This window comes from Dryobates pubescens, chromosome 6 (genome assembly GCF_014839835.1).
Source record: "Dryobates pubescens isolate bDryPub1 chromosome 6, bDryPub1.pri, whole genome shotgun sequence".
Taxonomy (NCBI): Eukaryota; Metazoa; Chordata; class Aves; order Piciformes; family Picidae; genus Dryobates; species Dryobates pubescens.
Window position 1 is genome coordinate 31081149 of NC_071617.1, and position 16719 is coordinate 31097867.

General features: G+C 39.4%; 1 protein-coding gene across 1 annotated transcript in view; it reads left to right on the forward strand.

The window, feature by feature from the left end:
* DISC1 (DISC1 scaffold protein) overlaps positions 1 to 16719 on the forward strand; it is a 208017-nt gene that overhangs the window by 154992 nt on the left and 36306 nt on the right. The window contains exon 9 of the mRNA XM_054162257.1: positions 170 to 230. Coding sequence (XP_054018232.1) covers positions 170 to 230 — 61 coding nt within the window. The remainder of the gene's footprint in view (positions 1 to 169; positions 231 to 16719) is intronic.

Genomic DNA, 16719 nt, shown 5'->3' on the forward strand with positions numbered 1-16719 from the left:
AGAAAATAGAATGGAGACAGCCACAATGTAACTTGACTGTGGACAGGGCTAATGGAATTCTAATTTTTAACTGATATATGTCAAATCTGTGGGTAAGAGATGAGTTGGTTTAAAAAAAATAAAATACAGAACTGTATAGTTATAGCATTGCCCAACTTTTATTTTGCAGTGACCAGTGTGAAAGAAAATGCTGAGAAGTACATGGAAGTGCTGGAGGATAAACTGCATAGGTAAGGATGATATCATGGAAAAATTTGAAAGCTAAAAAATGGTTGTTAATGTAGCATTAAGGTGCATACATTTGTTAGGGAATGTTTTGGAACTTGGAGTTGGAAATCCCGTAAGTGTTATTGTTAAGATCTTTGTTCATGGATGAATTCAGCAGGTTTGCAAGCAGGCTGCCAATGGATTCAGGTAAAAGAAAAAATTGCTGTGTCCTCTAGTGTGTAGGACTGCTGTGGCGCTGTGGTGGTACAGCCAAAGAAAAGAAAGCACGCTTGTGGCTGGTGTGCATCTCTCCAGATCCCAACTCTGAGCAGAGCCAAAGGATATCTTACCAGTATTCTGTCTTTGACAATTAGTGACTCTTTATATAACAGTTTTGAAAGAATGCTATTTTTGGGGGTTGTGGAAAGCAAATAGAAGCCAAGACAACAATGGAGATATTTTAAGAACTGAATCCTAACGCAGAAGGGTTTTTAAAATTATTTTTATTCTCCAAACAAATGCTAGCATTTATATTTCCTTCCCTTTCCGTGTGAAGGGGGCTCTAGATTGCCCTCAGCTTTTAGGCTGTTCCTTGAAATATGGTTAGCAAATATTGCTCTGCTGTTGTAATGGAATCCTCTACTATAGCTGACTTTGCCTTGCACAAGTATATTTATACTGGAATAAGATTTCATAGGAAATAATTGCAGTTTGTGTCTTAATAACATGCAATTCATCAAATTAGTGCCACTTCCTCTTTTTTTGTTTTTTTTTTTTACCAAGCATGTGTAATTAATAAACTTGTTGCCCTCATTATTTTATGTTGGTAAGGAGAGAGTTCTAGATCTTTAGATTTGTTTGCTTATACTTTTGAATACAGAAATATTTATTTTGCTTCTTAAATCTAAAAGTAATTTAGAAGAGCTGACAGAAAAATAATGGAAACAAACTTTGAAGATCAAGCTATGTGTCTGTGCCCTGTCTAACCTTCCTCTTAATATTTATACTCCATTTACTCCAACCCCTAGTTCTGAAATGAGTCTAAATTACTTTCTTTGGGTTGTCTACCTGAAGGGAGGTTGTAGACAGACGGGTGTTGGTCTCTTCTCCCAGGCAGCCAGTACCAGAACAAGAGGACACAGTCTCAGGCTGCACCAGGGGAGGTTCAGGCTGGATGTTAGGAAAAAGTTCTATACAGAAAGAGTGATTGCACATTGGAATGGGCTGCCTGGGGAGGTGGTGGAGTCGCCATCATTGGAGATTTTCAGGAGGAGACTTGATGGGGTGCTTGGTGCCGTGGGTTAGTTTTTTGGGTGGTGTTGGATTGGTTGATGGGTTGGACGCGGTGATCTTGAAGGTCTCTTCCAACCTGGTTTATTCTATGTATTCTATGTATTCTATGTCTTTTTGAAAACCATACACTTCATTAAAATATAAAATGCAAGATGCAACAACATGTATTGATGCTTCTAGGCTGTGTGGACTTACTGGGCTCCCAGAAATAAGTGAATTTTTCTTTAATAATTAAATACTTAGGGAATTTGTATAGATTTTTTTTTCTCTCCTAAAAATTTATCAGATAGAATTAGCAGTTATAGCTTGTTTCAATTTATGCCTTTATAATAATCTTTGGGTTGTCTATCTGGACTTCTCTACATCCGTATCTGAAATTGCAGCAGATTTTTATGTGTCTTGATAGGTGTTAATGAGCTTGCAGCACGGTTTTTTCCCCCTCTTCCTGCTCTTTGTGGGAGAAATTTCCATGCTGAACTTCTGGTATTTATTGTGATTCTGTGGGAAGTATTATTTCAAGGGAGAGATTGAAATTTGAACTCTCTTCTTGGCACTGCTTTATATTTGGGAACCCTTTTTTATGAACAGCAGCTGACCACTTCAGACTTACCTTAGCAGATGTCAGTGTTATTGAATATTTTAATATAATTCGTTGCTTTTATATGCAAGGGTTGCCTTCCTCAGTGCCACATAGGCCTGGGCCTGTATCTGTCTAGATTCTCTTTTGCAACCAGCCTACAGGCTTTAAAGTTTTGTTATTGAGGTAAGTGTTTTTCCCAGCCTGTGAGGAGAACATAAATGCATGAAGTCCCAAGTATATCACTGCAGCTGTACTGGTGTATTTAACATGCTCTTCAGAGCTTGCCATCAGCTTTTCTCTAACAGACTGTTGAAGTGTTGCCAAGCTTCTAAATGTCTCTTCTTGCCCTTAAGAATGAAAAAGCACCACCAATAATAGAAAACAACAAAAACTCTTCTAACAATAACAAAAATCCCTAAAAGTCACAAAATATACCCAACAAAAATCTCTTCCCCTGCCAAACCCCACCACAGGGTTGGCCAGGCCCCCAGATGGCGAAGATTCAGTCCTGAACCAGTGATAGTTTTTGCAATATGTACAAATGCCATTATTCTAATAATAGTTTATCTTGACTAATTAAGGGCTAAGAATTTATTTTAATATTGATGGGAGGATAAAATCTCCAGCAGTTTTACCAGAAATAATTCCTTAAGATACTACATCTTTATTTTTTTATGTATTTATGCTAATAAAGTAGTTATAGATGTTTTTTAAAGGTTCTTTGGACTTTTTGTAATTAACTCCACTTGCTTTACAGCTTAAGTAATTAAAGAAAGTAAGCAAAAGCCTAAGAGGCTTGCTTTTCTTTCCTTCCCTCTTAAGGAATTAGCTTGAGAGACTGTTTCTCTTTTATTTTTGTTCCTCATATAGATTCTCAAATTACTCCTTATACATCATAGCCTGAAGAAAGGCTCTCTAAAGAAAGTTTAAAGACTGTTTTAAGTTTGCATTGTAGACAGAGGTAAAATTTGCATCTGGCTCAGGGATACACTTTTTGGAATGCTTTTGAAACTGGTAGAGGATCAGGCTGGTGCAGCATAACTTCCAACAAGCTTCTAAAGGTTTTCTCCAGATGGGACATAATTTTTCTAAGAAATGTTTTAAATAGAAAAGCCTAAATTCAAAAGCCTTCAATTTAAGATAAAACTTCAAAATAAAGTACAACTATCACAGAATCACAGAATCACCAAGGTTGGAAGAGACCTCAAAGATCATCAAGTCCAACCTGTCACCACAGACCTCATGAGTAAACCATGGCACCAAGTGCCACATCCAGTCCCCTCTTGAACTATAGGAAATGTTATTTTTTGACTACTTTTATAATGGAAAAGACTTAATGAAGAAAACTCAGACTACGAGAGCTTTACTGAAGGTTAACATTTTAAAAGTATCAATTTAATAAATTTAATCCTCCCCCCCCTTTCTGTTTTGCTTATTTTCTGAAGGAAAGTTTGGAATATAGTGGTTTTATTCTCTCTTGGTTGATTTTTTTTTCCCTTTCTTTTTTAAATTTCTTTCCCCCTGTTGTTCTTGGGTTTTGTTTTGGACAGGGGAATCTATTTTGTTCACTGGAGTGTGTTGATGTTTTTTGGTTTGTTTGGTTATTTGTGGTTTTTTTTTTCTTTTTGTCCTCCTTCTTAAATAAATGCAGCACTTTTGACGGTAGCCTACGAGATGCATCTGTTCTCAAGTAGCTTAATCTGTTGTTAAGATACTGTGAATGTTAATCTGATTAAGAACCGTATGCTTTTAATAGCCTTGCACCTACAGGGAGAAAAAAGAAAAAAAAGGAAAATATGCATTGCCACAAAAGGAAATATGTTCAGCATCTAGTAATTTCACCCCAAGGGAAGCTAACCACCCGTTAAGTATACAGGTTACTTGACACTTTTTTGTCTCTTTTAAAACCAAGTTCGTGTTCTGAGCAGTGGATTGACAGTTGTTGAGGACTGACAGTTGTTGAGGGCAGTATCCTTCAAGAGAAGAACAAATAAATAACAGGTTTAATAATCTTGTAGGCTTTTTTTCCCCCCCGGTTGCCAGTATACATCATGGTACTTCTAGAGTTTATACATTAAATCATCAACTGTGTTTTTGTGTGACTACCATTGCCATTGCTTCCATGGTAGACCTTGCAGATCTTTTCTCTTTTGTTAGTAAACAGGAGATGTGCAAAAGTGCTAACATAATAAAAATGTGTTCAGTGAAGACAGATGGCTAATATCTGAACTGCTAGAAATTTTGCTTAGATAACTCCAGCTCATCACTTGAGCCATTTAAGAGAAGTTTGTTTAATGTAGCTCATTGAAAGTCAGATGAGTGTCTACTTGAGGGACACTTGTTCTTCCACAGAATGTATATTTCTTCATCTCGCTTCTTTTTACTCCAAGTGAAGACTGCTGGGCTTGACAAAATTCAGTTTCAACAATCTCACTCTTTCAAGAACCATCAAGTTCTCCTATAAATGACCTTAAGTTAAGTAAATGATAGAGAGTCATGAACTGAGCCCAGGAAAGAGTGATACAAAGCCATAAGAGCAGAAAATTTGGGTGGGGAGGATTGCCTGAGCAATTAGTGATGGATACAATATTCAATGAAAAAGCATCACAAGTGAAAAATATACATCTTGATGGGATAGAAGTCAGAGACCAAATAAAATATAAGGAGAAACCAAAGATCATGGGACTCCCTTTCACCTTTCTGCATGCATTAAGAATGTAAGAGCTAGACCCGTCATGGAGAATTGAACCCTCAGGCAGAAGAAACCCCAGAATGACCTGCCTTCATCACTAATTGAACAATTGGGCATTTAAACATTTCTCAAGACTGTAAAGATATTCTGCAGTGAAGTGAAATCCCTGAGTCCAGCTGGAGCTTTTTAGCCTGCTACACCCACCCAGAGCCCTGTTTGAAGTCCAACACTGCTGCTGAAGAGCAGCCTTAGATACCCAAACCTACAAGTATAAACTTGCAAATATTGAGTATTTTAATGCCAAAACTTCTCTGTGGCCATCTACAGATTCTTATCAATCTTTATCCTGAAATGTTTGTGTTCCATATGACATTGTCTAGAAAGCCTGATGTCTGCTAGAAGAGAACTGCTGTGCTAAGGCTGCTGAATAAGGCTTTCCAAAAGCTTTTTCCCCCTTGTATACACAGCAGCACAGGCATGCTTGAGAGTGCCAGATGGCTTGCGTTAATTTTGCGTAACCTGTGACCCACCTCAGTCGCACTGAGGGCTGTTTCAGCTGCTGGCAGCATCTTAGAAGCACACAGATAGGACTGAAATGTCATCTTTGCCTACCTCCCCCCAAGACTGTGTTTTCTACATCATTTCCAAGAGAGCAAATAGCTTCATCCATCGCTGGATAATGGTCTGATCTTGATTTTCTTACCAAGAGTTGGGCTACAGGAGTGTTAAATGCGTTAGACAAAATACTAGATCCTTCCAATGACTCATTTAGTCTCTTTTTTTCCCAGATGATTGAAGTCATACTCAGCTGTGAGGATACTAGCTCTGAAATTACGAGCAGCAAACACTTTATATGCACTGATGCATTCCTTTATATCTCATGGCCCACATGGTGATGGCTTCTAAATCCCTTATCACAACTGCCTCAGGCTGGAAACAATTTTTTTGTACCAGCTGATGTAAAGATGACATTTCTTGAGCTGAGGGTATTTAATGTGGTTGTTCTGTTTTCCAGGCCTCAGAAGATTATGGTGTGACTTCCATTCATCATGAAAACTGAGCTTTTTAGTGGCATTTTCTAATTTCCAGATAGGAATCATGAAATTATTTTTAGGAAATAATACTGTTCAAGAATAACTGGTGACAATTACACAAAGGTGTTTTACTGAGCTACTGTCTGTGCCGTTCAGCAAGAATGGGGAAGTGAATAAATACGTCTGCTAGTAAGATGTAGTAGTGCAGTGACTGAGCTTTGTCATTGCTAAATGATACAGCGCCTGGTAACTTTGCAAATGTGTAAACCCTTTCTTCTTTCATTGACTTTTCTTTTGGTATTTGTCTTGATTTATTTTCTGTTCAGTAATGTTTGGCTTTATGTTAGTGGTGGCTTTTCTCAACTCATGGGTGAGCACAGTACAGGAGACAGAAACATAGAATGGTCTGGGTTGGAAGACCATACGAAGGTCATCCAGTCCAACCCCCTCTGCACTCAGTAGGGCATCCTCCACTAGATCAGGTTGCCCAGAGCCCCGTCAAGCCTCACTAAAGTGGGCCTGAGGGCTCCTTAGATGGTGTTCCAATCTGAGGGTAGAGGATCCAGCTGCCGGGCCACTTGCTCCATGGAAACCAACTCAATACTGGGACTCCATTTATACTCGGTAAGTTGAGGGTGCACTGTGGTCAGGGGGCTGAGTCCTCCAAATAAGAAAGCAGTGTGAGGGCTTCTGGGCCCTGAGGTGCTAGTTAATATCTGCAAGATGTCAAGCTGATTTTTGTCAGCTCCTAGCAAGCCTCAGCCCTTGTCTTCTGTGTTTGTCTGCATGGCTGTACCTGCCACATATACACAGAGCTCTGGAAGCAGGTTTTGCCTCTGAAGATAAAAGCAAAAGAAGAATCTGGTACTTCACTTGCTTCTGTTTTTATTATCAGACTGCCTTCTCATTCATTCACTGACCTACATTTTCTCTGAACTTTGTTTTACAGCTAACATTCTTGTAACATATTTTATTACCCTTTGTGTCCCATCTTCTGTTGTGACCATCTTGATTTTTTCTGTAGAGTGCCTGACCAAGAGGACATAGCAGAGGAGGCTCTGTAAAATGACTAGTAAAGGTCTCCTGTTTTTAGGCTCTCAACCTCATTGGTTTTCAACCCTCAAGACACTGACAACACATCACTATGTGAACATTCCAGGAAAATCCTAGATTGTGTTAGTGATAATTTCTTAACAAAGAAATGTTAGAGTATCAATTGTAACTAATGTGTCACCAGACCTGCTGCTCACAAACGGTGAAGAGCTAGTGGAAAAAGCAGTCATGATCGGATGCTTGGGTTTCAGTAACTACACGATGATCTGTATGAAAGCAAGCTGGGAAGGAAAGCAGCATTGTTATGATTCTGGATTTCAGACATTGGGTTATTTTCAGGGCTCCCCGAGGGAGAAAATTCACTCTTGGAGAACTTTTTGTTTTTTTTGTTAAAACTTGTTATTTTGATCTGAAAAGCACAGACTTTCCCACCAAGCAAAATGATAATGATGGAAAGATTTCATTGTACTAGCACCATTGTGCTTTATTTTATGAAGCATTGATGGGTTTGTTCTTTTTGCATGGAGGCAAAGCAGTTGTGCATTAGGAAAGATTTATGGAAAATAAAGTTGTTTTAAAATCCCCTCCTTCCACCTCCCCTTTCCCACCATATCTGTCCCTTTTCTCCTTTCTTCACCTCAAATCCCAGAGCACCTGGGCTCTATTTGAGTCTCCTCCCACCCCAGGTGCAGCCACTTGCCCATCCCCACCCACTCCCCTTATTAATCCCCCCCAGGAAAGGCAGAGACCCCAAGCTGAGCCCATCTGGGCTGGAGGATCCTCCTCTCATCACTGGTGAGTTCCCCCATGGTGCACACTGGGTGATGGTGGTGGTGACAACAAAGGCCGGGGGGCCTGGTGGCCCCCCGGTTAGGTAGGAAGGTTATTGATGTCTACTCCAATATCATCCACAGGTGCTGGCTGGGCCTCCTTCTTGGGGCTGAGCTCCTCTATGTGGTACCTTGGCTGGTTGAGGGTCTTGCCCATGGCTCTGGGATTGGTATCAAAATGGTGGTGGTGGAGCAGAAGCTGTTTAGGCAGGGTGGAGTATGGTGTAGAGGGAGCAGAGGCTGCTTTGGGAAGATGAAGCAGGGGGGGAGGGGAGTGTGTGGAGTCCACTAGACCAAGTCAGCATCTTTAATGGCTTTCTTTTTTTTTTTTTTAACTGTACATAGAAATCAAAATGTAATATGGTAGCTATGGTGAACTGATGGATTTTGGATTTGAAGCGACCTTTTTTTGAAAATTAGGTCTTCTATATATTGACACAAGAAATGAAATGAATGCATGAAATTCAAGTGTGAATAAAAATTATTGGCATAAGAACCATTTAAAATCCCACCAAGTTGCTGAAAAGGGTTTGGCTATTTCAATACTATTGCTCAGCAAAAGTTAGTCTTTGTCTGAAGTGTAGGTAGTGGCAGCACTGAAGTAAATTCATAACTCAAAAGACAAATTGTCTTACCAATACATTAAATTATGTCATTCCAGAAAGACATTTCCACTATCCATGCCTAACTTTGCAGCCTGACTCAATAAATATTGATTCAGAAAAAGGGTAGGAAGGATACTGTAGGAGAGTTGGGCTAGATGATTTTCAGAAGTCCTTTCCAATGCCTACCACTCCTTGATTCTGTGACAGGTGTTTGTTAGTAGCTAGCTTTGCTTCCAAACACACTGAAATACATGGAAACAAATACTTTTGTCTGCTTATGTAATTTTTCCAGAAATATGCTAATTCAAAGATGATTATTTCAGCAATTAACTTCAAATGTTTCTGAGTCTTATATTTAAACAGATTTCCTTTACAAGCCTTCATAGTACCTCAGAAACCAAGTTTGGCTTCTGAGCTAGAAAAATGGTAACTGCCTTAGTAAATTAACAACTTGTTGGAATTCTGCTGTGCCTCTGTACAAAATAAAGGCAAATATGTAAAGAAGGACAAGTACTTGGAGTAGAATAAACCAGGTTGGAAGAGACCTTTGAGATCATCTTGTCCAACCCATCATCCAATACCATCTAATCAACTAAACCATTGCACCAAGCACCCCATCCAGTCTCCTCCTAAACATCTCCAGTGATGGTGACTCCACCACATGTAGTAGTCTTGCCCTGATGTAAGGTGTGCTCACCTGCACAGCTCCCTTTTCACTGAGGTGTGAAGGGGATTGTGTGTGATTAGGATAACCTGTTGAAGAAACAAAATCTGAGCCTAAGGTGTCTTTTACCAGATGCTGCATGTCTGTGATGATTTTATTTTTTTTAAGGGTTTCAGTCAAATGTCACTTGACTAGTATAGAATAAATGTGGCTGCAACCTGATTGCTCAGACTGCTAATACATGCATACATTCTGTGTCAGCAACTTGTAGTTTTCTCATGCAGGCAATGTTTTTACTGCATTTGTAACTGTCATTTTCACTGAGCCCCCTCCCTTCAGATAAGATGCTCAATGTCCTGGGGGTCCCCTGTCAAGGGTTAATTTGCCACTACAAATTGAGACAAACAGTCTTAAAACAGTTATGCTCTTCCCTTACTATTCATCCTGTTAGCTTACATACCACATTTCTCGAGTCTCCTTTATAACATAGAAAGTTTCAGAAATGTTTTTGGGAACAGAGCTGGATATGGAATGCTCTGAATAGCCTAGCACACTGAAGGGACAATGTTTCATACTGCCACTGATCTTAAGGTGGCCTTAGAACACATCAAAAGGGCTTGTGTGTCCTTGCAGATGCATAATCCTTATCTGGTCATGATTTCTCTACTGTTTGTACGGGATTTCACTTTTTAAAACATAATTTATTGTATAGGAATAGTTTCCCCAAATGAGTTGTTTGCTCATAATTTCAAGCTACTGCTTATAAGTGATCCTTATATCCCTGAAAAAGTGCCCTTGGATGGCAGTGAAATCACTTGTGTTGCCTGCCCTTGCAACAAAGGACTGCAGAGCTAGGCCTAGTGTGATTATCTTAATGAAAACTTGGAACATTGTTAGAAGCTGATGCCAGTGAAAGTGGTAAGTTATTTACCAGATTCACAGAACTGGAAGAAGTTTTTGTGGCTTTGGTGACATCTGAAGGCATTCTGCCCTAACTTTGGTTTGCTGTTCTTTAAAGTCTCTTTTGAACACACTAATGGGTTCCCCAAAAGCCTTCAGCCATCACCACCAAAAACTTACCTGATTTCAGTAATGTTGAAAAAGCATTGCAGTCTCATCAAACCCACATGGGGATGATCACATGCTTTACTGGAACAATCGCTTCTTTGTGTTGTGAACAATACATTTACTTTCTTTCAGATACCATACTCTGCAGTCTGCATGAGGAATACTGTCACAAAAACAGGATTATTGTTTCTTAAAGGCTTGTGTTTTCTTAATAGTCTTCACCAGCATGAAGAGTGCAACCTATGTCATAGCACTTACTTTGCTGTTGTAAGGTTATGATATCATGAATTGAAGGATGTTGACTTGCTGGAACGTGCCCAGAGAAGGGCAACAAAGTTGGTGAGGGGTTTGTAACACAAGCCCTTTGAGGAGAGGCTGAGGGAGCAGGGGTTGCTTAGCCTGGAGAGGAGGAGGCTCAGGGTTGACCTTCTTGCTCTTGACAACTACCTGAGGGGAGGTTGTAGACAGGAGGAGGTTGGTCTCTTCTTCCAGGCAACCAGCACCAGAACAAGAGGACACAGTCTCAAGCTGTGCCAGGGGAGGTTTAGGCTGGAGGTTAGGAAGAAATTCTACACAGAGAGTGACTGCCCATTGGAATGGGCTGCCTGAGGAGGTGGTGGAGTCACCATCATTGGCGGTGTTTAGGAGGAGACTTGATTAGAATGCTTGGTTGCATGGTTTAGTTGATTAGGTGGTGTTGGATAATAGGTTGGACGTGATGGTCTCAAAGGTCTCTTCCAACCTGGTTTATTCTATTCTATCATCACTTCAGCTGTAAATGGTAGCAAGAACAGAGGAACTTGAGAACAGAAATAGCATTTTAAATAGATATCTGTGGGGGAGGGAAAAATTGGCAAGGTCTCACCAATACTTTGTTTTGCTGTTATTGTAGTGAGGGAAGTTTACATGCCAAAAATATTGAGGAATAAAAAAGAGAGGTGAATAATAAGCAAACTGGTAAGTATGTTAGTTAATAAGTTACAGGTAATTTTTTTTGGTTTGCTCTTTTAGCCCAGCCTTATTTGGGAGATACACCCCCTTTTAAAATAGGTTTGGGAACTTAATTTTCACAATGGTGAATTCAAATACCGTGAAAAACTTTATGCAGCTTTTCTTACTCCAGTTTTTCTTCCTCTGCTTTAAATGTTTGTGTGCATTCTTGTTTGCTGTTCTTCTTTAATTGGTCTGTCTTGAAGTTAGCATTCTTAGGCAGGAGGCTTTCTAGCTTTGCTCTTGGTCTTTCCTTTATTGTGGTTTCTTTACCACCTTTTCTGTCTCTCTTGGCTGATGTAGTTACCAGCCACTACATTGGAAAACTCATGGCAGTCAGGTGAAGTTCCTGATGACTGGAAAAAGGTAAACATTACAGCCATTTTTTAAAATGGTGGAAAGGAGGATCCTTGGAACTACCAACCTGTCAGCCTCACCTCTGTGCCTGGGAAGACAGTGGAACAGATCCTCCTAGAAGGTATGCTAAAGCACATAGAGGACAGGGAGGTGATTTGAGACAGCCAGAATGGCTGCATGAAGGGCAAGTCCTGCTTGACCAATCTAGTGGCCTTCTGTGATGGAGTGACTACAGCAGTGAGCAAATCACCTATGTAGACTTCTTTAAGACCTTTGACATTGTACCCCCAGCATCCCTCTATTGTTTGGAGAGATATGGGCTTGATGGCTGGACTGTTTAGTGGATAGCTTTAAATTAAAGAGAGCATATTTAGACTAGATTTAAGGGAAATACTGCTTACAATGAGGGTGATGAAACACTGGAACAGGTTGCCCGGAGAAGTGGTAGATGCACCCTCCCTGGAAAGGTCAGGTTGGATGGGGCTCTGAACAACCTGATCTAGCTCAAGATGCCCCTGCTCACAGCAAGGTGGTTGGACTAAATGACCTTTAAAGGTCCCATCCAACCCAAACCATTCTGTCATTCTATGATTCCTTCCACCTGTTTTATTTCCACTTTGTAAATTGTCTTCTTTCTTTCGTTTTTCAACTTTATTCTCTTGCCATGCCTGTGTTTGTGTACCTTCTCTCTGTATCAGGGAGGAGGTGAAGGTGGTTGGTAGGAATACCAAAAAAAGCACTTATTCACAGAAAACCTATTCTCACCTTTAAAACACAGCAGATTATTTTTCAAGATACCTCAGACTGCATGACTACAGTGCAGATCCTCATCATATTGCCTTTGCAATCACTTGCAATATATTTGAATGTCTGCAGTGTCTTGACAGAGTATTGTATCTTGAAAGCTCTTAGTACATTTAAATTATCTCTCAAGAAACTTTATTTTGTTTCCTGGATATGGATTAGCCTAGATTAACTGGGTCATGGGGAAAGGGGACAATCTTTGTTGTTCCTTATGTTTCTGGATGCAGAAAAATTAAGTAATGCCCACAGGAGGTGAAAACTGAAACTCTTTCTTAGAAGTGCAGATCAGAGTTTGTAATAATATGTATGCAGCATAATGGCTGATCTAGTGTGAGGTGTCCCTGCCTACGGCAGGGGGGTTGGAACTAGATGATCCTTGTGGTTCCTTCCAACCCTGACTGATTTTGTGATTTCATCTTCAGCATGATTCTGGTTCTATGTGCAAGTGGAGGTCCTTTGATAGACTTGTCTCATGCCAAGATACAGCTCGTGGTTCCCAACCTATAACTTGTATCTTTCATCACTGGCAGTATTAATATTTATACCCATTGATGGATAAAATGCACATTTCACAAGCAGTGAAAAATGGAGGAATGAAAAGAATGCAGTCTGCTTCTTTCACCAAGTGAGAATAATATAAAACCCACACCCTACAACAGACCTCCCACTATTGTTTTTATCCATGTCCTCCACAAGGTAGAAGATAATTTCATTGATGGAACCCACCACATCTTTTGTACAGCAGCAAAGATCCTTCTAAGTCTGCAGTGATAAAAAATGAATGCTTGCTGCAAGGACAGGAGGACTTTGTAATTTCTGAGGAACCATCTGCTGACTGAAGATGTGGAGGGAGATTTTTGCAGAAGGGGAGGGATGTGACGAGAGTCTTTCTTCTAGGTCCAGCAGTGATCCGGAGGAAAGGGACATAGCACAAATTTGCTTTGGCATTTTAAGCTCTAGCAAAGAGTTAGTATTGCACCAACCTATGTTTGCTATTTGTTGTGCCCTGAACTTTTTAAAATAACTATTTGGCTTCTATATGAGACAGTAAGGAGTGAAGAAGGGCACAAGAATTACAAGCTTAGCAATTGTCTTTTTTCACTTGGCATTTTGCTTGCTTAGGGACACTAGGTCACAAATATTGATCTCTTTTTTTTCTTTTGTAATTGGAAGGTGGAGGAACTATGTGGCACATAACTATTATTTTATAAGAAGGAGAGGAAAGCTTTGTTCTTTTAAAATCTAATCTTAGCATTGAAACTAGAGCTGGAAAAAAAAAATTACAAATGAAAAGCAGGTCAGATGTGGGGCCAGTTTCCAGTGCCTCATAAAGCTTTAGAAAAAGCAAAGTACATGGCCACACAACCTTTAGTAACTCTCTGTCCATATTAATTCAGGTTCTGTCCAGGCTAGGGCTTTTTTGAAGCTAATGAATGAACTTCAGTAGTTAGTGTGCTGCATTAGCAATGACAAGGGGACAGAGGATTTTGCCACTCATTCATGAAAAAGCTTGCCCACCTCCCACCTTCCCTCCAGGCTCTTTGTCTTCCATTCATTTTATACTTAGCATAGCAAAAATCATCAGAGAGGGAAGCTGAGTTTCCCCCTCTAAAAACAAAGTATTGCCCTTGCTTAAAAAGAAAATGTGCTGAAAGTTCACAGCTTCTCTAAGTGGTTATTGTGAGTTTTGTGAGGATGTTTTCTTATTCCGTAAGCTTTTTTTCTGGCAGTGGCGCTTTTTCTTGCGTTCTGGTGCTGATCAGTCATGCCTGCAAAGCTAGAGTTTAACACTGCTGAAACTCATTAGTGTCACAGCAGTCCTCTCTGCTGCAAACTCTTGCTTCATCGAAAATAAGTAATTCTGTGTTGTTTTTCTGCTTTGGTGTGCTGATATTTCCTTTTTATTATTTTTCTTCTCTTTTTCAATCCCTTGTTCTCTTCCCTGTTTTTTCATCTCTTTCTATTTCATTGAATTACATTAATTTTGTTAAGATTTTGAAGCTCATATTAATCTTTTTTTGTTTGTTAGTTAATCTGTGATACTTAGAATAATAATAATAGAATAAACCAGGTTGGAAGAGACCCTCAAGATCATCACATCCAACCCACCTAAACAACTAACCCATGGCACCAAGCACCCCATCAAGTCTTTACTTGTGAATGCGGAGAAGATCCCATTTAGTGAGTGGTGAATGTCTAACATGACTTGGCATTGGTCATACTGGTTTCCTCTTCCTATACTTTGTACGAAGTCCTCACCGGCCAATTACACAGAAGTGTTATGATACTTAAACAAGAAGAAAATAAATGAAGTATCACTACCTGTTTAGCAAGAGTATGAATATGTAGGGTAGTTCTGTCTTGCATGCAGTTGGGACAGTTATCCCACTAGCATTTTGAAGTGTTCATTACTTAATATACTTACAGCCAAGAACATACTCTGCCGGTTTGGGAAGATATTCAGGGCTCATCAATTTACAAAGTACTTTCATCAGCAGTGCAGTTTGTTGTAGCTAATGGAGTCCAACCAGGGAAGAACAACAGACCCTTCCCTTTCTCTTGCTTTTGGAGCCAGAACAGGATTTGACTGATGACCTTATTTGACCCTGCAGTTAGAGCAGGTCATATCATGCCCTCGGATATTTCAGAGGAAGCCTGTAAGCACACTGCTATTGGCATCAGTATTTGGCCAAAACTCTCATTTTTTTCCAGGTGTGTCTTCCTGGTTACAAAGGTTGAATTTCAAGGTCCATCCCCACATGATGGCCAAATACCATCTCTCCCAATTATAGCTCTTCTAGAAGGGCGTTTCTTTGTCTGGTTGTTTTTCATCGTCATGTATGCTTAATTCCTGCTCAGTCAGTAGTGCACATGGTGATTCACATTCTTAAATGCACTTGATTCTGAAAGTCAAAACCTTTCAGACCCAGGAATAAGTCTTAAACTCTTGAATTTCATATTGGAGAACAGAGCTAAATAAAATTGAAAGGAGAAATGTAGGTACCTTCTATATGCTTCCTAGCATTTGCAGTCCTCTGCAATAAAAGCTGAGTGATCAGGCTCATAATTCTAATTTCTTGCAATAGGAGTGCATTCTTTTCTTGGTATAAATAGACATTGCTGCTATTGCAGCAGTGTGGATTTGTGGCAGCTGAGAATGTGGCCTCAATGCAAATGCTGTGCTTTCTTCCTATGGTATGCTTTTGGAAACAATCTATTTTCTTAGATTAGAACTGGTTGTGACTTTGAAAGCTGCTGAATTGCTTCAGTTTCAGATTAATTCACTGAAAGTTTCACTAGAAGTTCAGTCCTTTGTGGGGTTGAAGCTCATGAAAGCATTTAGGTTCTGTTTGAGCAGAGCTTAGACGAATACATAGATTCTGAGTGTGTGGTTTCCAAAATCAAGGCCTAATTCATGCCTTTCCTTCAAATCTGATTTGGCATTAAGTAGTTAAGAAAAAAACCACCTTATTCAAGCAATTCCAGTCTAGTAAAAAAATCCTAGCCCAACTATTTAATGACATAGTGGGGCTTTGCTGTTATTGCAGGAGCCAAAGGCAAGCAGGATGCAGACTGAGTTATCAGAGTTAGTACCAAACTTGAAGGTGCTTTATCAGCTTATGAATAAGGTGAATGATAAACTATGTTTGAGAAGCTGGCTTTATGTGGACTTCTTAATAAGAAATCCCCTGGTTGATTTCTCCTCATCTATCAAAGTTAAATATTTTACTCTTGGAATAGATTATTTATAATAGATTTTTCAGTGGAGGTAGGGGCAGAGGACCATTAATCTGTTCCTTCTTAAAAAGATAAATAGCCCTGAAAGCAGGTAGTAAAATTTTACATTACAGATTAGTTAATATAGTAAAAATAAACTGTACAGTAAATGTAAGAACTCTACCAAGTAGTAAATTCTTGCAACAAGACTCCTTCCTTCTTCCCTTGTAAATTACTTAACTTCCTGCATTTGATGTCAGTCCCATTCCTGCACCCACCTTACATTACGAACTAAAGTGAAAACCATCAGCGGCAGCAGTCTATCATTTTGAGTCTCCAGTGGAGATAATTTAAGTATAACATAGTGACATGGAATATTGATAGAAAGATGGCAGGCTGTGATTAAAGTTTTGTGCTGGGTAAAATAAGTGTCTGGAGGACTGAAGAGAGAACAACAAAAATGTTCAGTAATGTGTGGTATCTTTTTTAAATTATTATTATTTTTTTTGTTAATAACACCAATCAAATGTCCATTATAGGTTTTAAACAGAAGGAAAACTGTTCTTCCTCCTTGTTTTGAATGAGCCCTTCAGGAAAGAAGAAGAAGGCATAAAATACATAAATTTCACCTAAAATGCAAGGTGGTTGTTCTGTCCTTAGGATGCTGATAATCAGTTTTTTGTTGGTATGGTTTTGTTTTGTTATGGACAAAGGAAAGATGTCACGATTCTTAACAGATTGTTTTCAGATTTCAGTTTAGTTTCTATCCTTTTTGTATCCTGGATCCAGTAGGTAATGTTTCACTGAATGGAAGAATTTGTGGAT